This window comes from Lachancea lanzarotensis, scaffold LALA0S06, assembly GCF_000938715.1.
Source record: "Lachancea lanzarotensis genome assembly LALA0, scaffold LALA0S06, whole genome shotgun sequence".
NCBI classification, from domain to species: Eukaryota; Fungi; Ascomycota; class Saccharomycetes; order Saccharomycetales; family Saccharomycetaceae; genus Lachancea; species Lachancea lanzarotensis.
Window position 1 is genome coordinate 446,220 of NW_019212884.1, and position 22,623 is coordinate 468,842.

The 22,623-nt window shown below is 43.4% G+C and overlaps 11 protein-coding genes and 1 non-coding gene across 12 annotated transcripts; 2 read left to right on the top strand and 10 right to left on the bottom strand.

Annotated features, from left to right (window-relative positions):
* Positions 1–139: 139 nt before the first annotated feature.
* On the bottom strand, positions 140–1,288 carry LALA0_S06e04918g (LALA0S06e04918g1_1; the record flags this gene model as incomplete). Its single annotated transcript, XM_022771900.1, has 1 exon — positions 140–1,288. One exon carries the CDS (start codon positions 1,286–1,288, stop codon positions 140–142), a length of 1,149 nt encoding a protein of 382 aa, XP_022629057.1.
* Positions 1,289–1,553: 265 nt separating this feature from the next.
* On the top strand, positions 1,554–2,231 carry GFD1 (LALA0S06e04940g1_1; the record flags this gene model as incomplete). The annotated part of the gene is made up of 1 exon (XM_022771901.1): positions 1,554–2,231. One exon carries the CDS (start codon positions 1,554–1,556, stop codon positions 2,229–2,231), a length of 678 nt encoding a protein of 225 aa, XP_022629058.1.
* A 19-nt stretch (positions 2,232–2,250) lies between these two features.
* Positions 2,251–3,222, bottom strand: AIM39 (LALA0S06e04962g1_1; the record flags this gene model as incomplete). The annotated part of the gene is made up of 1 exon (XM_022771902.1): positions 2,251–3,222. One exon carries the CDS (start codon positions 3,220–3,222, stop codon positions 2,251–2,253), a length of 972 nt encoding a protein of 323 aa, XP_022629059.1.
* Positions 3,223–3,830: 608 nt separating this feature from the next.
* On the bottom strand, positions 3,831–4,013 carry COX7 (LALA0S06e04984g1_1; the record flags this gene model as incomplete). The annotated part of the gene is made up of 1 exon (XM_022771903.1): positions 3,831–4,013. The coding sequence occupies one exon, from the start codon at positions 4,011–4,013 to the stop codon at positions 3,831–3,833; it is 183 nt and encodes a 60-aa protein (XP_022629060.1).
* A 277-nt stretch (positions 4,014–4,290) lies between these two features.
* PSH1 (LALA0S06e05006g1_1) lies at positions 4,291–5,262 on the bottom strand (the record flags this gene model as incomplete). The annotated part of the gene is made up of 1 exon (XM_022771904.1): positions 4,291–5,262. The coding sequence occupies one exon, from the start codon at positions 5,260–5,262 to the stop codon at positions 4,291–4,293; it is 972 nt and encodes a 323-aa protein (XP_022629061.1).
* A 604-nt stretch (positions 5,263–5,866) lies between these two features.
* PET111 (LALA0S06e05028g1_1) lies at positions 5,867–8,212 on the bottom strand (the record flags this gene model as incomplete). The annotated part of the gene is made up of 1 exon (XM_022771905.1): positions 5,867–8,212. The coding sequence occupies one exon, from the start codon at positions 8,210–8,212 to the stop codon at positions 5,867–5,869; it is 2,346 nt and encodes a 781-aa protein (XP_022629062.1).
* A 451-nt stretch (positions 8,213–8,663) lies between these two features.
* On the bottom strand, positions 8,664–10,325 carry ROY1 (LALA0S06e05050g1_1; the record flags this gene model as incomplete). Its single annotated transcript, XM_022771906.1, has 1 exon — positions 8,664–10,325. One exon carries the CDS (start codon positions 10,323–10,325, stop codon positions 8,664–8,666), a length of 1,662 nt encoding a protein of 553 aa, XP_022629063.1.
* A 160-nt stretch (positions 10,326–10,485) lies between these two features.
* Positions 10,486–10,559, bottom strand: LALA0_S06e05072r. The gene has a single exon. It is a non-coding gene; the product is annotated as a tRNA-Asn (tRNA).
* A 329-nt stretch (positions 10,560–10,888) lies between these two features.
* Positions 10,889–15,244, bottom strand: TRM732 (LALA0S06e05094g1_1; the record flags this gene model as incomplete). The annotated part of the gene is made up of 1 exon (XM_022771907.1): positions 10,889–15,244. One exon carries the CDS (start codon positions 15,242–15,244, stop codon positions 10,889–10,891), a length of 4,356 nt encoding a protein of 1,451 aa, XP_022629064.1.
* A 1,168-nt stretch (positions 15,245–16,412) lies between these two features.
* LALA0_S06e05116g (LALA0S06e05116g1_1) lies at positions 16,413–17,483 on the top strand (the record flags this gene model as incomplete). Its single annotated transcript, XM_022771908.1, has 1 exon — positions 16,413–17,483. One exon carries the CDS (start codon positions 16,413–16,415, stop codon positions 17,481–17,483), a length of 1,071 nt encoding a protein of 356 aa, XP_022629065.1.
* A 291-nt stretch (positions 17,484–17,774) lies between these two features.
* Positions 17,775–18,236, bottom strand: TIF11 (LALA0S06e05138g1_1; the record flags this gene model as incomplete). Its single annotated transcript, XM_022771909.1, has 1 exon — positions 17,775–18,236. One exon carries the CDS (start codon positions 18,234–18,236, stop codon positions 17,775–17,777), a length of 462 nt encoding a protein of 153 aa, XP_022629066.1.
* Positions 18,237–18,663: 427 nt separating this feature from the next.
* TPS3 (LALA0S06e05160g1_1) lies at positions 18,664–22,038 on the bottom strand (the record flags this gene model as incomplete). The annotated part of the gene is made up of 1 exon (XM_022771911.1): positions 18,664–22,038. One exon carries the CDS (start codon positions 22,036–22,038, stop codon positions 18,664–18,666), a length of 3,375 nt encoding a protein of 1,124 aa, XP_022629067.1.
* Positions 22,039–22,623: the final 585 nt, after the last annotated feature.

The window sequence follows — 22,623 nt, forward strand, 5'->3', positions numbered from 1 at the left end:
TTGCCTTCTGTTTTCTTGCAGCGTGTGTCTCGCCAACCCCGGCATTATGTAAATACTCCTAAATTTCTCATATTAATGTATACACGGTATATCCTGCGTCTTGTAGCTTGATTTGAATTCTCTCGAATAAGTCCACGCCCTAAATGTCCCATTTCTGATCGTCCTCGTCGTCGTCATCCTCGAACTCCTGCATTTGGATAGCTTGGCTTGTTTCCTGATCTACAGCAACAACTATCTCAGTCCGGGGCTTGTATTTGATAACGCACACGGCGCTGCCTATGATGATAAACATCCCAGCCCAGGACCAGAAGCCTGGCAAATGGTCCCAAATCAAGAGGTCCCAAATCAGCGCGTAGATCACTTGTGAATACGACATGAAGGCTCCTCTGCCTGCACGTTCCCTTTGAATACCCATGGTTAGCAGCAGTTGCATGAAGAAGCCCGAAAGCCCTATGATTGAAAACAACAACCATTGTCTTCCAGTTTGTGGAACCTGGAAAGTCATCCACGGAATGGTGCAAATCCCAACGAAAGAAACGATACAACAAATAAGAGCGAAATATGACACGGTCATAATCGCGTGTGCCCTGTTTCCAATGTATCGAATGATAATGTAGACGTTGGCAGAGCCAAGAACTCCGAGAAGTGCAATCAATGTGGCAACGAGCCGTTCCTGCGGGTCGTTAGATTCTACCACATCACTGGTTTTTTCAGGGGTCGAGCTGCCGAGCAAGAAAGACGGACGAACGATCATTACAACACCAAGGAGCGATACCAGTGCGCCAATTGCTTCTACTTTGGTGTATCTTTCGTGTAGAACCATCCAGGCCAACACCCCTGTTATGGAAGGCCCGAGGAAAGTGATCACCGTGGCATCGGGCACCGATAAGTACATCAGCGAGTAGTACATTCCAAAGACTCCGAAAAAACCGGTGCAGCCGCGAAGAATGAACCATTTGCGCATTTCCGGCGGACCCCATGGAACATGCTCGATCTTCGATCGATTCCAGTACATGTAGATCACAGTACCCACATATGTGATGAACATGCGTACCACCAAGATCTGGAGCGGTGTGATGGGCTCTTCCAAAGTCTGGTCAGTCTCCAACAGCTTTGTAGAAACCACCATCGCACTATTGAATAAGTTCGCTGTCAGCAGATAGATCAGACCAATATTAGGCTTCAAATACTCGTTTGAAAGCCTTTGAAACCGGTTTTTTTCCACATAGTCGTCCATAACACTATCCTCTCGACTAGTTGACCCTCTAGGCATCTCTGTAGCCACCATGCTGACGTCTCTTTCCACACCGGCTTTTTATACATCTGTTCAGATGAGATAACATCAAGTGAAATTTCATAAACCTGACTCATCGCCATAGATATACAAACCCTACAAAGTTCCAAAACGGTGGACATTGAGCTCAAAAGGAGGCTATTCTAAGCTTGTTTAAGGTTAGGATTGCCCGGCTCATTGATTGGTCTATTTGCTGGCGATTTTGGTTGGAATTAGAAGGTGTATTGGCCGACTCTTTTGAGATATTCGAGGCCAAGATATGTCTTCAACAACGCAAAAATCAGACGGTGGAAGCAAGGGCCTTGGGTCGAGCATTTGGGCGACGGCAGACGAGAAGGATGAGAAGAAGAAGCAGTTTTCGGAGGTGAAATCGGATAACAAAACTAGCGGTCGAAAACGCAATGCGAAAAACAGTAAAAGTAAGGGCCAAAATGAATCAAGCGATGTCAGCGCCAATGTCAATGCCCTTGCTGCTAGACTCGGGATGGTTGACGTTGGAAAGGTAGAAGAAAAGGTCAGACGCAAGAGTCGTGTTAATGAATCAGCATTATCTGGTAAAATGAAAAAACCCCAAAATCCTTTGGCTATGAGATTGGGAATGGTCGATGTTGGTGAAGAAGTCGTCGAAACTAGTGAGGATAGTGGGTCTGATGGCCCGTCGCGGCCCTCTACTAGCGACAAAGCGAACATTTTCGACCGTATCAAACCCAAACCGCAGCGACAGCATATGGAGACTGAAAAACCGGCACAATCGTCGCAACACGAAACAGCGAAACCTCACAGCATCTCAGCCAGCAAGAAATCTGAAATTCTCAAACGGAAGATCGAAGAACAGCGCAAAATTCGCAATGCCAACATCAGAAAAGCCCAGCAATTCGACCTGCTGCAAGACTTTTTGAAAGATGATGACGACAAAGGGTGGGAAGAAGATCTGTGAGCGCAGTTCATGTGACAAACTATTTCTCGTCCGCCTGGTACAGCACGTAACGCACAAGTTCGTTATTTTCCCGCCGCAGAAGATCTACCTGTTGTAATTTGATATCAACATGGTATCTGCCCTTAAAGACAATTATGGAATTTTCATCAAGCTCCATTTCGCCCAAAAACCACAGATGTGACGCTTGATGACTTTGTGAGTAGTGTTGCGGCCTCTCGTATTTAAAATCACCGTTTTCGCGATTTGGATTCACCACATCAAGCAAATCCGTGGTTTCAGTGCCAAATCGGCTCAACAGCTGGTTTACAGAGTCCACCACGTCGATAGAGCGATGAACAAGTCTCCATTTGAACATAAAGGGTATAGTGTGCCAGACAGACTGGTCCTTTGGGGCGTTGTAGGGCTTCACAAGAATGCCAGCAAGGCATGGGTTGGGATTTTCTTGCCAGACTGAAAAATTACGACTTCTAAGTGGAACCCCGGGGGCGTGATGCAGAGGAACTCCGTATTGCTCTTTAATCATGGGATGCATTGACAATCGTTCAAGTACCTTGTAATTGGCCAGTTCCTCTATTTCTCGCACATTGATGGATTTCAACTCATCGGTGTTGAAGCTGCGTTTCTTAGGTACCGGATACGCCGGTATGAAGGCTTGTTCGTGTAGATACATCACTTTATAGCCAACTGAATAACCTAGTATGGTCGTTAGTAGAGCTACTACGAATGCGCTGGAAATATGCTTGAATTTTTTACGGCGATTCGACTTAATGCTTTCCTGGATAGTTGCAGCTATCAGGTCCTCTTCAGACCCCACATTTGCGTTGGGACTGGTGAAGAAATGTTTTGAATCTAGAATTTCATTATTTGAAGGGTTCGTAAAGATATGCTTGGGATCTCGCGATTGCGTTGCAAGTGAACGGTCAAGTTTTTTAAAAAATACAGGATAGCGTGTGACAATGCGGTTAGAAGTGTTCGCAATCAGCCTAATCATCCCAGCATTTGTCTGTCCCGTATCTATTTGGAATCAATGTTGTAAAGATGCTCTGCTTTGCTCATATCGTAGGTTTATTATATGTTTAATGTATATATACACTCAAAAATACCATATATATACAGTTTGAACGCTTGAAAACAGAAAATAACTGGCAAAGCGAATCCTGGCTCTCTATAGAGCTATCAGATGCTCAACAGTAACATCTTCGTAGATTACCTGCTATTAATGATGATGTTTCCCTATAGAAATACCTTATGTGTGTATGTGACTGGTAGTGGGGCCTAATAAACGCTGGAAAAGTGACATGATAATGCAGTAGAAGGTCAAAGAATCAACGTTTCAGCCAGAGAAGTGTTCAAAACGGTGTGATGGTGAACTGTAGACAGAGCAAAAGTGTAAATCGTGATACGAGCGTTGCAACAGCATATCCTCGTGGCCCAAACCCTAATTTCAGCTCCTCACCTCACGTTGTCATTTGTGCGGCGTAGCTGGTTTGTTTTAGTTGTGTATGTGTCTGTGAGATAAATAAGAACAGAAGTTTGAGATAAAACTGTGTCTATGGAGCAAAGATCCTTATCCTTAGTTCCAATAAAAGACTCAATAACTCAGTTTTTCTTGTCCTTGATACCCCTCACGGTGTTTGGAAGATACAACAATGGTCCCACAACGGCAACGGCAAACAAAGCGTAGAATGGGTATAGGTAAAAAGCCGATCTTGGGTGTCTCCACCACAAAGGCTTAGAAGACGCTTGGAAAAGTCTCTGGTGGTCAATTACTTTGTTAGCCATGGTAAAATGAAGGAGATTCGACGATAATAGACAGGCAGCTGTGCTAAATGGTGTCAGCTTTGTAAAGGAGATGGAGCAGTTTAACATTGTAGTTTCCCAAAATTTTTTTGGATTTTGACAATTGACCGAACCAGCCAATCAAATCACAGTATCTGCTAAATTAACGATCATCATACACGGACCTTAGTATCACGTGAATTTCGATGTCAGCGTCAGTAAAATCGTTCAACCTAAGTTATAAGCCAGTCTCGGGCTTTTTGAGCTTTAGTAAATCCTTTCAGTCCTCATCGCTATCTTCGATCACCTGAAACCTGCGTTTTTTCACTTTTCTATTGGAATTTCTGTTGTCGTTAAGAGATTCAAGACTGTCACCACTCACATGTCCGTTCTCCTCGTTATGTTCCCAGAAATCGCTGTCGCGTTCGCTGTCGCGTTCGCTGTCGTGGTCGATATCGTCGAGTTTGACAGGCCTCGTAGCGGTCCCGTCTACGTCTCTCAAGGACGTTGATGAGCCGCTACCATCTCGACTCACCTCGTCTTCGTCCGCTTCGTCCGCTTCATCCACTATAAAAGAGTCCAGATCCGAATCGCGTTCGGAATCGGAGTTAGGAATGCGTCCGAGGCCATTAGCATTCAAATAATTCAAGATTATTCGACTATCTCTCGAAGGTAGTCTACTGTCATTGCTGTCGATACTATCCATGTCATTGCCCACAGATTCGCCCGAATAACTTTCTGAGTACGATGTCCCACGAATGCCCATCGCAGCTTGTCTATCGAAAGCGACTCTAGGCAATGGTGTTCCAGAACCATCCGTGAGGATACTCTCGCCATCAGATTCTTCGTAGTCTCGCCGTCTGTTCCTTAATCGTGCACCACAATGTGGACATGTGCCACCTTCTACCTCCCAGTGGCAGCTACTGCAACGTGCTACACCATCATCGTCATCTACCACCGCCCATGCTGTGTTTTTGAAAGCGTTCTTATACAGTGTGCCTGTTTCCAAATCATCCTTGTACCGTCGTAAACTTTCGGTCCTCTCCGCATCCACGGTAAAATATGCTTCTTTGTCTCGATCGATGACTGCGCTCAGCAGGTCCTGCAAAGCGGAATTGACAGCTGGAGCCTGTTCCAAGGGAGATCGACATTGAGGACAAGTTAGTTCGTTAGCATTATTGCTCACCAGCCAATTAGAAATGCATTCATAACAATAATTGTGGCCGCATAACGTCATGACCGGAACGTACATGTAGTCTTGGCAGATTGAGCATAGCGAAAGGTCTAGAATATTGAAAAGAACATTCTTGCAATCTTCCCGAGACTTCAAAAGTTGGTTAGTAAATGCTTGATACTTCGTACCTTCCAAATCTTACTCAATTTTCGCAACTTTTCCCTACATACAGATGTTTCTATCAGCTCGTGAACATGACCCCTCATAACAGCTTATACTGGTCTTATCGGTTGGTCAACTCACGATCTTTGAAGTAACTTACTTGACCTTTTTTCAAGTTTGATCTAATCTCATCTCATCTCATCTCATCTCAACTTTAATATCAATATTTCCAATTTTTGTCAAGACCGAATAAGATGTCAGAATATGGAAAACTGACAAAGCATCGCTTGGCTCTTTAAACTTTGCATTAGTGTTGGGATTATAATGCAAGATCGTTGAGGACTCCAAATAACTAGGAAATTCAATGCAATTGCCATATTATGTCGCTGGCGCGCTTTATATACAGAGTTATAAATAAGTTCAAAAGTTTCTGTCGATGGCTTCTGCTGCTTTTGCGGAGAGCCATCAGAGATGGGCGTAAAAGGAGGGTTTTTACGCATGCATGTTTTATACTGATGTATCATTCATTGCGAATTAATCGCTGTTTTTCCGGTAGAGAGGAATTCTTTTTCTCTCTCGTATGTTCTGCCATTACGTTGTTGTGGGAAGATTTGACTTGTGAATCAATGTTTATCCAGTCAGTAAGGAACTGAATTACCTTGCGCATGTCGTTAAGACCCTGGAATTTGTAATTGACGTATCTTGCCAGAAGAGCGTCCATTTCCTGGTCAATCTGGGACATAAGTTCAGGTCCAGCGGTAGGAACAAGGTCACCGACGACTCGATGCTTCGTGAAATATTTGATGAAGCCCCTACAGGAGCGAAGAATGTCACGGGTGAGGAAATGGGCTTCCCCGTTGCTGTTCCATTCTCGCAAAAGCTCCAAAAATCTCTCCGGATCTTGAGCTCTGGTGTAGACCTTCAACGCGGTGGAATAGTAAATGTACCATTCCCTCTCGCTGGAAGCGTCCATGAGGGTCCTGCCACGTTCGACCGTCTGTGTGGCAGCTCTCGCATCTCTGAATAAAAGAAAAATACTCGAGAGCTGCATGTAATTTTGAAAATTGAGATCCGCCCGTCTTTCTCTCTCGAAATCCTTGACACTAGCCACGGCCCTACGGGCAGCCTCCACTTTGGCAACCGGCCCTAAGTTATTCTCGTCAACAAATCGGAGAGCCCGTTGTGAATTTTGTTTAAGCCAGAGAATATCAACTTTTGTGAGTACTTTCGGGTACATTTCACGCATTATGTGGTCCACTTTCCTTGCAGCTTCCATGTCATCGTTCATGAAAACTTTCAGTACGGCGTATAAGATTGGGAAGCTGGGCTTCATGCCGTGCCGAAGTTCGTCGAGCATCTTGGCGCGAGCAGTGATTGCATTCCCGCTCAGAACAGCGGCCTGTATAGCTTTGGCGCATTCTGAACTAAAATGAGAGCCTAATGAGACGTAACTTGCAAAACGGCTTTTTTTATGCTCGACCTTGAACAAATAGTTTTTGATTTTCTCGCTCACGAACTGCATACGCCAGTCAGGTCGATCGAAGTTGACTTTCTCACGATTTAAAAGAAGGCAAAAATCATTTGTAATTTCTTTCGACAAAATGGGATATTTGCGTAAAGCACAGCTCCAAAGTTGCTCCACGTATACGTGCTTCAGGTGGGACTCGGGCACATCTCTTACTATATCTGTCAAATAACGGATGAGCACTTCTAATAGACCATTTTTGACAAAATACTGGCATACATGCCTGTGGAAGTCATCTGTGAGCTTGACACGATTGTCTTTTTGAGCTTTTTGAGTGGCAAAGCGTACCAGGGAGAAATTATTTCTGGAGACGCCAAATTTAAGAACCTCAATGTAAAAATCAAGCCTTCTAGAGTCCATTGTGGTAGTAAGAGAAGCTTGTAGACTTTGATCAATATCTTCAATAGTTTCAAAATCACCATTAAAAAGTTTATGATGAAAATTGCAGGCCTCAAAGTCGTCGCTAGTAGTATAAGTTGTAATGACCACATTTGGATGCGAAATAAAGCGCATGATACCATCTGAGTCATTGAACTTCAGCAGGAGTCGATGGAAAAGGGCAAACGTACCGTTAAATGGGGTTAGTCGTGAGAGTTCGGGACTGTCAAGCCATGCAAACATGATTTGTCTCATTAAAGCCAAATCAGAGACTTTAAAGACCTCCAGAGCAAAGACATGCAAAGTGTGGGGTGATATGGGGAATGTTTCTGGATCTTTCAGTATTTGAAAATAGAATTCTGTTGCTAGCGGGAGATTACGGTTTTTCAAAAAGGTCACTAGTCCAACGTCTACGAGGCCTGGCTTGATGTTTGGAAACTTGATGTACTCTGAGAACAATGATTCGCAAACGATGTAATTGCGTAATACAAATTCTGTCTTGAGCACGATACCGAGAAACGTGGCGTAATTCTCTGATGGGCAGTTGCTCCGTAAGTCACGTAAGGCAGCCCTGTGAGTTGTGAAGAGGCGATGTATCTCATAGTGACGCTGATCTTTTTCAAGTTTCAGCAAAGTTTCCAACAGCGACGGAAGCGTAACTGCAGCAGCAAGACTTCTTATTGAAGGCTTCAGGCTTTTCGGTTTCGAGATTGAGTGGTTTTCGTGTGATGGGAAGTCCAGACTTTGCGCTGAAAAGGATATTTCATTCACGCACGTTGACGTCTCGGGAGCTTTATCTCTTATTTGAGGGTTCCAGTTTTCCCAAATCCCGGTAATTTCTGGTTTGTAAGGGTTTCTTGAGCTATATCGTCGAAAACATAGCAGTTGACATATACGATGCCCATTGAGCTTTATCGGTCGCGTACGCTCGAAGACGCTGTTGAGTAACGTTTTGGAAATCATATCGCAGTGAGTCTATTCGTCAATACCATAGGTACGAAACTATAATGCGCAGGAGCTAAAATGATGATTTTATAATTGCAAAAGTTCCGATTTCCCTTGGTGTTCCCGAAAGGCCTTATTATATTTACAAGATGGTATTGGAATTATGCTTGAAAATGCTTATAATAGACAGGCTCCGGCCCTCACTGTCTCAAAATTCCAAAAGACGGATTTGGAACAGATGATGAGAAGACTTAAACGTTGAAAAGGAAGTGATCGAGGCCTGCTTTAACTGTGTTTGTGAAGCGAATTCATAGATTTCCATAACTAAGATCTGAAAATTTTTGGAAATTAACAAACTTTTAAGAGATGAGATGAGATGAGATGAGCTAGAAACACTATTTTCTTCAGCAATAGGTTACGATAGATCTAGATGAGCTCTAAGACAGCATTCAAATTGTGTGAATCTCTGTTAATCGTAGATAGATGTGTGTTTATTTGAATCGTCCACGCTATAGTAGATTCCGGACAAGACGCAAGATCGTAGTAGTGGCAGGTAGTTGACCAAATGGTCCATGTAGGAATTGAAGAAGTGGGAAAGACACTTTGTGAAGGCCACATAAACGGATTCGTCAAAATGACAAGCATAATCGTGAAAATGTTGGATGCTTTCGTAGCCATGGAAGTCCCAGTTGGTGGACACGGGACATGTTTGCCAAGCTTTGAGGTCCCAATCTATCTCTGTAATGAAACGGCGTGACAAAGCATCTCCCGAATAAGCCAAAAACACTGTGGGGATGATGTCTTTGTAGCACCCATCTGGCGAGGAGTAGTATTGGTGGTTCATGATAAATTGATCGATGATCGGCAAAACTTTGGCACATTGATCGCACTCACATCCGTTCCACAATAAATCACACATCAACACTTCATAAGAAGACAGAGACCGAAGAAGTGTGGGGGCGATAAGAGACCGCAGATGTGTGAGTTTGGGAAGAACGTTGTCATACAAAGTACGTCGTCTCACGTAGTTGCCCTCCACGGAATCCTTCTGGATTCCGTTCAAAGGTGGATTGTGGCGTATTGCAAGCTTTTGAAGAGTGTGTGAAACGTTCGGCAGGTGAAAAATGAATTTGTTGATTGCCAAATCCCAGTTTTCCTCCGTGTAGTGATCCCCCTGGGTGGCAAATGTCTTTTCTATGAGTCCCAGCTCGCGCAGGTTAGTGAGCCGCGGGGCCAGTTCCATCAGGAATTCCTGAAAACAGACACAGCCTTCCACTTCACAGGAGCCCTCAAATTCCAACCGCTCCAACTTTTCCAAGTCGAAGACGCATACGAGGAAATCCGGAATCAACTCCCGAATAGTCTTATTATAATCGTGTATTCCATGAACATGGTTGAATTTTAGGGACCTGACCGCTTTGAGCGACATATTGTGTTCCTGGAAGAATTGGAAAAGACGCAAAGCCGAGTGTTCCAAATCGTCTACCACTAATTCACGTAAATTAGAGGCTAAAACAGTTTTGACGTTATCTGTTAAGGTGCGATTATCGAAATCGGGGCTTGTTAGAAGCAATTCTAGAGATTCAATATTCTCTAGCGATTGCAATTGGCCAAGATCTGTTAAACCCACGACCTGGCATTGCCGTAGGTTTGAAAGCTGCAAATATCGCAGGCGAATTTCAGATAAAAGATAAGAATCTCTGACGTCCAATACTTTTAAGCGGTCCAAATCCATCAGTTTGTTCAAAAGTCCCTTGAGGACCGCGTATCCTGCCTCTTTGTCCTCAAAAACATCTTCTTGTATGACAACTTCTTCGACCAGATGCAAATGTGGACTTTCCGTCAATCTCACGATGCGATCATACAAAAACAGGTCGTTTTGATCAGCTGTTTTGTACAGTGACCGGTATCCAGCGACATAGGTAGTTCCACAATCAAGAAACCATTCTGAAGACCTCAAAATAGGGCTCTTGGATATCACAACTCTGCGGTATATTCTTTTCATGGCGATGTCGTGAAGATGAGTATTAGTGCGTCCTACTGATAGAAGGTCATTTTGATTGAGAAAACCAACAGCGTAATCCCAAAACCCATTCGGCTGTTCCATGGCGTTCTCATTATTGTGGTTCATTGTTAGATATGATACTTTGTCAAAGCATGGCAGGACCTTAAGTATCCGTCTGCTCGTTTGGTTCAGAATAGCCTTAAGACGTGGTGATGGGGTGTACTTTAATACTCAACAAAATCTGGTGTGAGTTGCCGTGAGCAGGAATTGAAAAAAATAAAAATATCGACCTCGGTGAGGATTGAACTCACGATCTTGCGATTAACAGTCGCACGCCTTAACCAGCTTGGCCACGAAGTCTACTTTTATGGAAGTTGAAAGTTCTTTAAAATTACAGCTAGGGTTATGACAGTCACGCGTAAAAAAGCTCGGCGGCAATTTGAAGTATTGAAACTGCTACAACTCAGTATTCGTCGTTTGCATGCTTTTACCTGTCCATCAAGACAAATATCAGTTTATAGAAAGTTAGTGCTCGTTGAGGAGAAATGTCATATTGACATGGTGGACGGGTCGTTATATATTCATATATCAGTTTAGTTAAACGACATTTGGTAGGATGTTTGAAAAAAAAGTATCAGGAGAAGTTCAGTTTTGATTTTTGCTGGTACTTAGAAGTTCGTCTATCTAGTCTATATAGATGCTAAAAGTAGGGAATTGTCCGTCAGTTCGAATACAAGTGGATGACACTGGTACTTTCTCAACGTTGCATCCAGTCTCGCGCGCTCGGGGATATTGAGACCCGTAGCAAGCAGGCGGAGACATGCTACTTGGGAGAAACAGCGTGGAGCGGACCCCCAGCCCATAGGTCCATCGCAGGTGTCTAATTGTTCGAGACGGGTTATCACATTGTTGGCAAGAGTCGAAGCGTATGCCGAGATTTCGTCGTCTTTTACCCTAGCAGCATTTATCATAATCTGAGCATTTCGGAGTCCTGCCTCCAAAACGTTTCTGAACTGGTTTGCAGGCTCCACTTCAAATAGGTTGTCATTTTCGCTATCGTTCTTCGCACTGATTTGTACCTGTTTAAATTCACGTTTCAGTTTTGCCAAAGCTGGAATGTGTCCTTCTGGGATCGTATTCATTTTCTCGACAAATAATCGTGCCGTGGAAGAGAAATTGATGCTCTTCGCAACCGGTCCAAGCCCCAATATGGTTTCATTCAAATGTTCAGAGGCCATGCTGCGAAGTTCCAAATCATCATCATAAAGAAAGCTTTCCACCGAAAAGAACATCTTTATATCGTAGTGCCGTTCAGTGGCATTGATCAATGAAAGCAAAGCAGATTTTCTCAAGTCGAAGGGCGCCTCATCGTCGGCAAACGCTAAAACTGCGGCCAAAAATTCCTCGTCAAAGCCATTCACATACTGTCCCCAATACTCAAGAGCGACAGCACGAAGTTCGTGATTTCTTGACGTTTGAATGATATTCGTCAAATAGTTGTAGTCTATCTGAACTTTGAGCTTAACGAGTGCCCTCAAAATTGGAAGTTTGATGAATTCATCCAATGATTCATCCAAGAAAGTTTTAAGAAGCGCTTCCACAATAGCTGTAGTGTGGAAAAGTGTCGCATTCGTATTTTCCGTGAGAAAGTTGGCAGCAGTTATCTGTGCCTCAAAGAATGGAGAAAGGAGGGCAAGCGCTACCAAATGAGGAAGATTTTCTTGTGTTTCGTTTTGAAGAAGAAGCGTCAACAAGGAGCGCATAAATAGTTGCTTTGCTCCATCAACAGCGTATTCCTCATTAAGCTTTATGAAAAGATTTCCTAAAGCCGTGACCATTGTCGTTCTTTCCATGGCATCTACAGAGCACCTTGACAAAGCAAGGGCCAGCAGTCTGATATACGCGTTTGCAGTGACGAAGCAGGTATTCTCAATAACAAATTTGGAAACTCCACGATTTAATTTGCGTGACAGCTTTTGTGAGTCTTGAGTCGAAAATTCCTGATTTTCCACGACTAATAGCTCCGCGATGCTGAGAATTGTCCCGTGCGTTTCATTTTGAGTAATATTCGAATCGAAAAGCTTTTCTAAAGAGAGCATTATCTGCCTTGAGGGGTTGTTGATCAGGCCTGGTAATGTTCGCGCTGCCAATTGCCTCACAGCCCAGTTTTGAGATTTTAAACAAGCAACGACAAGCGTTCTGAAATCGTCCATTCCATCAAAACCTGGAGTTTGTTTGAGTCTCGATAAAAGTGTTAAGACAAGAAAAATCGCTTCTACTTGAGAATCGATGGACGGTAGAGAAGTGTTTCCAGCCAATTCCTGCTGCTGTTGGTGAGAAAATGACTCTTTGACTGACCTCTCAAATTGCGAGCGTAAAATATCTTGAACACCATTATAGCGTGAAAAGAACAAGCGGGCGCTAATGTTTTTGCCTATTTTTCCAAATAGCCTATTTTGCAGTGCGGAGAATAACATAAATGAGCAGTTTCGTAGTGACCAAAGAGGCGACGTAAACGATTGAATGCATAGGACAAGCGATCGGTACACATACGGCGCACATGCATCTGATAATGGAGAATCAACAAATAATGCCTTTATGCAGTTGAAGGCATTCACCTGGGGAAGATCAACTGTTTCTTCGTGCGCAGAAACAGTAACAGTTGCAATCTGCATCAACCTCTCAAACGTGATTTTCAATAGTGGCCTTTTATCACCTTTCTCAGAGCTGACAATGCTACAGATAATGTACGGTATGCCTCCTGAACGTCTAGTGATGAACTGTGTTTTGGTCTCAAGTGATTCTAGCATCGAATTGAGCCAAAGTTCGAGAACATGAGGTTGGTCTTTGTAGCAACGTTGGCAAGTTGCGGCAAAACTTGGAATGAGAGACTGGAATGCTCCGCTGTGGCGAATGGTCGATAGCTGTTCCAACATCAACTCGCCACAGGCGACAAGCTGCTCATTGGGCAAATTTTTAATAGTCATCAAGATTTTGAGCAGTTCAGAGGAGTCCTTTATGGATCTGAACGCATAGCTGATCACTTGCGGATCAGATACCTTGTGTACAGTATCGGGCTCGTGGTCCTTATCCTCAAATGGATCATCACATAAAATGAACTCCACATTTTTCCAGTTCCTTATGATGAGGTCGATGAGCTTATCGAGAAAATCAACGTAGTCGTCCGCGGTAGTATCAACCGAAAAATTGGCAATTATGAGACTTAAAGCTAAGAAATAGCCATTCACCGGAGATTCTATATTGGTCATTAAATTGACACTAGAAGAATCAATGCGTTTGTGGAGATTTAGAAGTAGTAACTCAATGATGTCCCGTTTGTTCTTGGAATCCTTGAACAAAAACTCAATTAGCTTAGCGCCACCCTCGCATCCCTTGTAAGAACCGATCAATGTCAAGCTTCGATTGAGCAGTTTGTTTTGATGCGAAAGATCAAGAAATGTGTCATCGTTACAGCTTTGAGAGAAGATCGTTAGTAGCTCAAGGCAGTTGTCTCTTACATCGTTGAAGTTGTTGGATAAATTATCCAGGAGAAGCCTTCGTAGCGTCTTATCTCTAGAAATGCTAGCTTCAAAAGGGAACTCCGTTCTCAAGCGGGGATCAAGGTATTGTTTCGGTATTGCTTTGTCCACACTGGATGAGAGCAAAAGCTTCAATATTTTGGTAGACACAATCTGGCGCTGGTATTGCGAGCCAGGAGCCAATTGATATTTTAAAAATCCAATGGTCCAACTCACAAAACGGACAGCTTCCGCAATCATTTCCGATTTTTGGAACTGTTCTTCCGGAAATTTGTCTTTGGCGCGAAGCTTTTTGATATCCCTGTCAAGCGAATAGGAGGAATCTCTTATTCTATCAATCAGATGTTTGAAAAGACTGATGAACTCATTCCGGGATTTGACCTCGATGTCGACGAAAAAGACGTGAAGATTTCGCCTCAGGATATCATATATATATGATGCTACTGCCTTCGACTTTTTCGGAGAAAATGTCAAGAGTTCAAACACCGATATCTTGTATTCGTCCTGCTGTAACATCACTTCAAGGAACTGTAATGATACGAGCCTGTCATTTTCGAATGGCGCTTCCTCGAGCAAAAGTTCTTGACCGATTTTTAAGAACGGGACAAGCTCAGGAATTTCTTGTGGGAAGTTTCGATTCACAAACTCGTCGAAAACTTTACTTCCAAGTGTCTTGAAAATCGGAATAAGTACACAAACCTCGATACGTTTTCGCATACGGGTGTCTTGGAAGTAATGCATGGTTGATTTTTCCCACAGCTCAAACCAAGAACCAACTTCGCCACTTTCTTTGTAGTCATGTTCATATACATTTATGAGGAGGCTTGCAATGCATTTCCCGATAAGTGTCGCCAAAGACTCGGTCCACATTAGGCTGAGTGAAGTCTGCACAAAATCAGGCCGGCTAATGAGAACTTGTGACAGATCAGTTTCGGGGGCCAAAACATGTAGTAAGAAATAAGATACCCGCATTGTAGCTGGTATTTCGAGTGTCTGCGAAATCCACCTATTGAGCATATTTGTCCATCCTGCACCGCCTTTTACCAATTTTGCGAGCTGAATAAGTTTCGCTAGTAAGTCATTGAGAGAGTTGGTTAAAGCGGTGCCACCCTGGTCCCAGAAGTCAACCACGTAGCGGAAAAAGACATCGCAGTTGGTTTCAGTCAAAAGCTCTAGTTGAAGTTTGTGTATGAAATGCTGTTGATTGTCGTCCAGGGTCTTTACCAATTGGATTGCTTCGAAAAGTTGCCGAGTTCTCAAAAACCAGACTCCTAATGTGTCGGTCAACAGAAGTCTTTCTTGATCATCAATGGCGGTTCCGTTCTTTAAATTTCGAAAAAGATCTTTAAAAACATCGTTGAAAAACGCGAAAAGTTCGCCAGAACCAACTTTTAGCTCCTTTGGTTTGAATTCAATGAGTTGATGTTTATAGGTTCCTATACGCTCGGTAAAGGCCATTCTAGCTGTTCTAGTTCTCTCGTTACCTCGACATCTATACTGGTCCATGGTTAATTTTCGTTATAAGCAGGCAAAATTTAAGTCACGTGATAGTTCCGTGAATCATTAAGATTTTAATCTCGGAGATGTTGTTATTCTTGACGCTGTGGTTCCACTCTCTTTTTGAACTCGAGTTCAGATAATGATAGACGTGCGTTGCTGAGGAATTTCGCTTGTGGTGACTTTTAGGGCATTTCCTTAAAAAGATGTTAATTATCCAGATGTTTTTCGCTTTACTTCAAATCAAACGGATATGATTAGGAGCAGCTTTTTATCTGTGACATTGGGTGAGAATTACATCGGTAATCTCTTTTTCCTGGTCCTCAGAATTGCTCAAAACTATGCATAGAACCGAATGTTAGCTTTAGTTGGTGAACCTTATCACTTTTGGGAGTGTGTGTCGCTGACACCAGTCACGTGCTTTGTAGAAGTCTATCGCAGGGTATATCCAAAGCATTGTCAATAGTCTATTCGTGCCAGTGATTGTCAGACTCCATTCGGGGATTTGCCAGAACACTTGGCCTTGAGTTTCCTGTGGCATTCAAGTTCCTATTTTCGTATCTACGAATCACTTTTACCAATGTGATAGTCATCGGAGTAATCTTTCACTGTCCACTTCCAGATACACAAACCTCTTTGTTTCTATGAATTAAACCAGCTAGTAGGAGCGAATGTTGGCAAGTCTGGCATTACGTTCATACAATATCTCTAACTATCCGTACCCTGTCATGGAAAAGTTAAATACGCATTGCAACAGCTACAGAATTATCGATCACCTCGATCTCGAACACTGTAACTTGGAGATCATGATGTTGGACTATATGCCTCACAAGAATACCTTATTGCTCTTCAGAAACGTCTCGATAAATATCTCGAACGTTATTCACCAAATTTATACAACATCGCTAATTCGATGGTAGAAAACCCCTTGTCCAAAGAAGCCAGGTTCCAACTCCATTCCTGACCCGTCATGTATTCAATCGTTACCTTTGATTAGAGCATGGGACCCTTTCCCCAGCTTCTTTCTCCTGTAACGTAGTTAATCACTATTTACTATTACGTCTGATGATCTGGCACACACCTAAATAACGACATCAAACGTCCAACTCAACACATTCAATCAAAACTTCGTCAAGTCAAGCAATCGCACAGCTGAGCAAGTAGGCTACCAACAATGATGGAGGACAAATACATTGGATTGATTCTTGCGATGACTTCCTCCCTTGCAATTGGAAGCTCTTTCATCCTTACCAAAATGGGATTGAACGCAGCAGCAGAACAAAACAATTTCGAAGGTGCAGGCTATGAGTACTTAAAAAATCCTACTTGGTGGGGGGGAATGGCCACTATGGCTATTGGAGAGGTGGCGAATTTCGCTGCTTACACATTTGCACCTGCCATCATGGTAACACCATTGGGAGCGTTGTCTGTAATTATCGGTGCGATCTTAGCAGCTGTCTTTTTGAAGGAAGAACTGGGGACTTTGGGCAAGCTTGGATGTACCGTGTGTCTGTTGGGATCTGTTATCATCATTCTGCATGCTCCCTCAGACAAAGATATTCAAACTGTGGACGAAATTCTCGGATATGCCATGCAACCTGCATTCCTGTGCTATATACTATCGGTTGCCCTTTTCACAGTCTTTATGATCACTAGAGTGGTCCCTACGCATGGTACCAAGAATCCTATGGTCTATATTTCGATCTGTTCTACTGTGGGGTCGATTTCTGTGATGTCCATCAAAGCATTTGGCATAGCTTTGAAACTAACGTTGAGCGGGAACAATCAATTCACGTATTTTTCCACGTACATTTTCATCGCAGTTGTAGCAGTCTGCATCATGACGCAAATGAACTATTTCAACAAGGCTCTAGACCAGTTTGACACTTCAATTGTCAACCCATTGTACTACGTTACCTTTACGACTGCAACTCTCGTGGCATCTTTCATTTTGTTCCGCAATTTTGATGAAAGCGATCAAAAAGACTCGGTGTCGTTGGTATGTGGGTTCATTATCATCTTCACAGGCGTATACCTATTGAATCTGGCTAGAAAGAAGAATCACGACAAACTATTCAGTCATCAGTCAGATGTGGAAAACATCCCATTAGACAACAATGTCGGAGGCTTCACTGTGAGAAAGTCTTTCCAAGGTACACACCACAGAGTTGCGTCCCAAACCTACCAAAGCGAAGAAATGGTTCATCTAACAAGAGATGATCCAGATCTTGATAGATTCAAGGTGTAGAACTCTGGAAAAAGATAAATTTGTTAGAGAGCTTATCCGTAGCGCTGAAACGAACCAGGAAGATCCCAAAAAGCGACCATACACATAAATACCCAAACTAAATCTTACAGGAGGGCTCCCATAGCGTCAAATAAAGCTTATAAACACCATCGATCAAATCGTAATCGAAAGAAACCGACTTTCATACGAGGTCCAAATATATATTTCATTTATATATGTAATAGTACATAGAGGGAACACAGGGAATACAGTGTGCGATGCAGTGAAAAGGATATAATCCTATCCGGGGTTCTAGATGTCATCAATGTCGAGGTCATCCTCGTCTTCGTCATCGTCACTGTCGTCGGCGTTACCAAACTCAAAGTTGACGTCTTCGTCCGATTCGAAACCAAAGTTATCGGTTTCGTTGATTTTGGCGTTCTCAGGCAATTCACCTTGACTCTTCAACGTACGAGCCTCGTCCAAATTGTACTTGTGCACGACATCACATTGATCGTCTTGGAAGTCTCTCAGCGACACCAATATAATGTCACCTTGGCCCATCCACACTCTTTTTCTCAGTTTTCCTCTGATGTGTGCCATTCTTTTCTCACCGTCGAAACACGATGCCTCTACTCTACCATTACCCAACATTTTAGTGATTTGCGCATATTCTTGACCCTCATCCTTGTAGATTAGCTCACGCTTGGGACCGTCGGAATCGTTCTTACCTCTTCTACCTTTCTTACCACCCTTGGTGTTCTTCTTACCCATCTTTTGTGTTTGATTGAGCGAACTTTGAGATGAAGCTCTTAAACCTTTCAGGTGTCAACTAGAGGACTCACACTAACCAAGAGTTTTCCTCATTGATGTTTCCTCATCTTTAAAATTTTTTTCAGATATTTCGTGTATAGTAACCTGAGGAAGATCACGAGCTCATTCGTCCATGACGATTACTTATGAGCACGTGAGCAACATGACTTCGACCACTTCGAGGGAAGAGAGGTTGTCATGATGGCAGTTGTAAGGTTGCAAAAGCCTCTTAGTCCAAGAACTCCGAAGCGGGACTCTCCGACGCCCTTTATGATGCTTTCAATTTCTGTTTTCTTGAGATGTCGTAACGTTTGTCATAATGTATGTGACGCTTGATAAGCGTTTCTTCATGTCGAGCACTCTACTCGTGCTGCTCCAATATCTGCATTCAGTTTGAGTGGTTGAGCTTTTCCAACATGGAAAGTAACTCGTTTAGACCTTCAATATGCTCTTTTGCATAGGTTGATAAGGAAACTCCGTACACCACACTGTACCCTGCCTTGACAGACCTCTTTTTGACCATTTCATTGACATACTCGAATAGTGGCTCGACCACAGGTGAAGTTGATCCTGTCACGGCCAAGAAATCAATGTGCGAAGTGTTACGTCCCAAGCTGAAGTAAGAGTTGCTACCTCCCTGGCTCAATGGCGAAGCAACACCATTGGGCACAGAAGGTGCGATTAGTGGGCTCAACAGTGGTGAATTCTCAACCGAATGCTGGGGTGTAGAGTTTGTATTTGCGTTCACAGAGTTGAAATACGCGATCAAGAACTGTGCAGCTTTTAGTGACAGCCCTGTTTGTTGCACAAACACGACGCTTTTGTGCAAATAAGCATGAATACCTCTATCACCGAAAAGCGTATTGACGTGAGTAATTGCCTCACCAACAACACCGGAAATACGCTCTTTATCATCAGCGTTTTCAGTATGGAAGCGTATCATTGACTCTCCTTCCTTGCAATAGGAACCTGGCAACCGCTCCACCTTGTCCTCGATCACCTTGGCAACCTCACTTTTCCACGAGATATCTTCCACAATACTGAACCAGCGGTTATTGAGTCTCACATAAGCACCATTCTCAGCGATCAATCCCACATGAGCTGCACGAGTGTAAAGTCTTTCCATCATGTTGCGCGAAAATGCACTGAACACGTACACTATACTGTGAGCAGATAAATCAGCCAAAATAGACAGAGTCCTAGCAGTAGGTGGTTCTGATATCTTGAAAATGAACACACGCTTTTTGGTAGCTTTATAACTTGAAAGCATAGTATCATAGGACAAATTGAACACAGTAGACCTTTCTTTGTTGAAGTACCAAGAGTCTGCAATCCCGTTCAAAGACTCCTTCACCCAGTAGTCCGAATCATTCTTCATGATGCTCTTGTATAAAGTCTTCCATCTTCTTCTCTTTTCTTCGTACGGCAATTCGAGAGCCCGCTTTATGGTTTGGGCTACTTGCTTGATATCCCATGGATTTATGAGGTACGCTCCATCTTTCATGATATATGCACTACCAGTGAACTCCGATAACAAAAGTGGGGCATTGCGCTCTCTTGAAGAAACTATGAATTCATGACAAGTCAAATTCATACCCTCTCTCATAGTCGTTATCAAAAATAAGTCTGCTTCAGAATTGAGAGCCAAGTACTGAGCAAATTCAAGATCTTGGTGTAGAAAAACGACCGGTTGGGAAGTGCTGATGTCTGGTGATAAAGCATTAATCCGATCAATCACAATCATCAGCTCTCTTTCAAGCTCAGGATTCTTTTCGGATCCCAAACATATTTGAATCAAAACAGTTTGTGTGACGTACTCAGGATTGGCACGCAAGAATCTCTCATACGCCAACAATTTCTTTTTTAGACCTCTAATGCGGTCAAATTGATCACGGCCAACAATCAGCTTCTTATCAGGCCAGCGACTACGAATCAACTGGCGCCAGTTTTGAACACTATCAGCGTTCAATTCAGCATCAAGATTAAACGTATCGATTCCAATAGGGACGTGGCCAACGTCTATGATGCGTCCTTTATATTTCAAGGTTGTCTTGTCAACGTCAGTCATCAAAAGACCGTTTGTCGTCTGCAGGAAATGACGAGCATACTCCTCCGTCTGGAAGCCAACGTAGTTCGCACCAACAATCCCATTTAGAATATTCTCTCTTTGCGCAAAACATCTGAATACTTCGCTACTAGGGAACGAAACGTGCAAAAAGAAACCGATTTTGGCATTGGGCAACTTCGCTCTTACCATACCAGGGACAAGCATCAGATGGTAATCATGTACCCAAATAGTATCACCTTCGTTGTAAGCTTCGACAATGCTATCCGCGAAAAACTGATTCAGATTTTGGTAAAAGTTCCAGGAATGATCTTCAAACGCTTTCGAGTTAGGGTTGTCCGGAATCTGATAGTGAAGCGTGGGCCACAAGATTTGTTTGCAGAAATTCTTGTAAGCGACTTTGAATGTGATATCATCAGAAATAACAGGCACACAGTCGTAGTTATTTTCAAGCTCTTCACAAACTTTGTCCAATACATCGTTTGAGATACTATCGGTTGGAATACCAACTGTACCTACCCACTTGACGGGCTCTTCGATAATTTTTTCCGAGGAAGCGGTCGTTATCGCGTTTTTTAGCCCACCGTTTCCTTTGCCGGAAGTCACGATTTTCCAAGGCACTTTTGAGAAAATGTCCTTGGATCCAGTCAACAATGAAGCCCTCGATTTTGCATCCGATGAAAAACCTCCGAACTGGAGAACTTTTGACCTAGAGTCTTCTTCGTGATCTGAAAAGTGATCACTATCACTTTCGTCGATCACCTCATTCTTCAACGCGGACGAAATGTGGCGGCCACTTTCAAGGGGACGAAGTGGATGCTTACCATGGGCATGTTGCGGAGCCGCTTTCGTATCCTTGGGTTCAGGAGAGGGAGCTGCACTTGAAGACTTACGGTGAAGTCTTCTCATCGCGGGCAATGAATATTGCTGTTGCTGCTGATGCTTTGCTTTTGGAAGGTCCACCACACTAGAGTTGAAGTCAGGCACTTCTCTGGATCTTGGCGTGATCACGGTGCTAGTGGGTAGAGATGCCTGAGGTTGAGTTTTACCTTCGATTGAGGCTGGAACAGGACTCCCACTGGTGCCGATCATGTTTTGATACAAGGACTTATTGACGCTTTTGAGAAGGTTAGCGGTTGAATCATGCTGTGGGATGGGACTGAATATACCCTCCGCACCAGGTGTCGAGACATTTGAATAATTTCTGCTCGACATGCCACTTCCACCAAAAATCGCCTGCATTGAGCCAGCCGGGTGAGAACTGAAAAACTCCTCCACAGACGTATTACCTTGATTGTGCACCGGATTAGCAGGCGTTCCTGCCGTACCTGTGTTGACTGCATTTGCCGTAAGATTTTCCATGAACATGTCAGATGAGATGCCTGGGTTGGCAACTTTTGGGGGAGGTGGTAGCGTATCTTGCGCTCGAGACACATTTGCGTTCGGATAGTCGAGCAGCTCCGAGCCCACATTGCCGTGCTCAGAGTTTGAAAACGGCGAGTTCGAATGCACGGAGCTCGTTCTATTTCTACGCAAAGGATCACCTGTTTCTCCTGATACTTGGCCTACACCGCCCGCATTCGTTTGCGGAACTTTAATAGCATCGCTTTCTAGCAGCGCTGCAGTATCAGCATCTGAACCCGATACTTCAAACTGCGGCTGAAAAGGCAGAAATAACGAAGCGACTATGACCACCATGTCAAAACTGTTTTATCGACTAGTGATTCGCTAACTGTCAGGGTGTGAGCAGTTAAAGGCAACAAATGATGCTTGTTGCTTGATTTTTTTGCAGACCCCTTTACCGATTTCGAATTTAAGTTACAATTTGGGTATTGTAACACGGATGACATAATCTAAGCTCGTGAAATACACGTGATTAAAGTAAATCACATGATAGAAAGGTCTTATCCATAAGTATGAACCTAAGATACTCACAGCACGCCTTGTAGCATTGGTTTTAAGTTGGCAAACGTCCTTGGGCGGGTACATTCTGGTGATTTCTTGTTTGCCGGTCTTTTATTGGAAATACTCTAAGTACTCTAGCCCCCCCCCCCCCCCCCCACNTACTCTAGCCCCCCCCCTCCCCCCCAACAAAAAAAAAAGAAGGATCGTGAAAGCGTGTATTTTGTACGTTCTAAGAAACCGTTTCCGTACCGAGATTTGCTTTCATTGTATCTGATGAGCTATCTCAATTCTTTCATTTTTAGTAAGCTGTTGTCAATCCGATACGGGCCGGCACTTTAATAGCCGCTGAAGTAAACAACCTCTGGTGCCATCCACAAC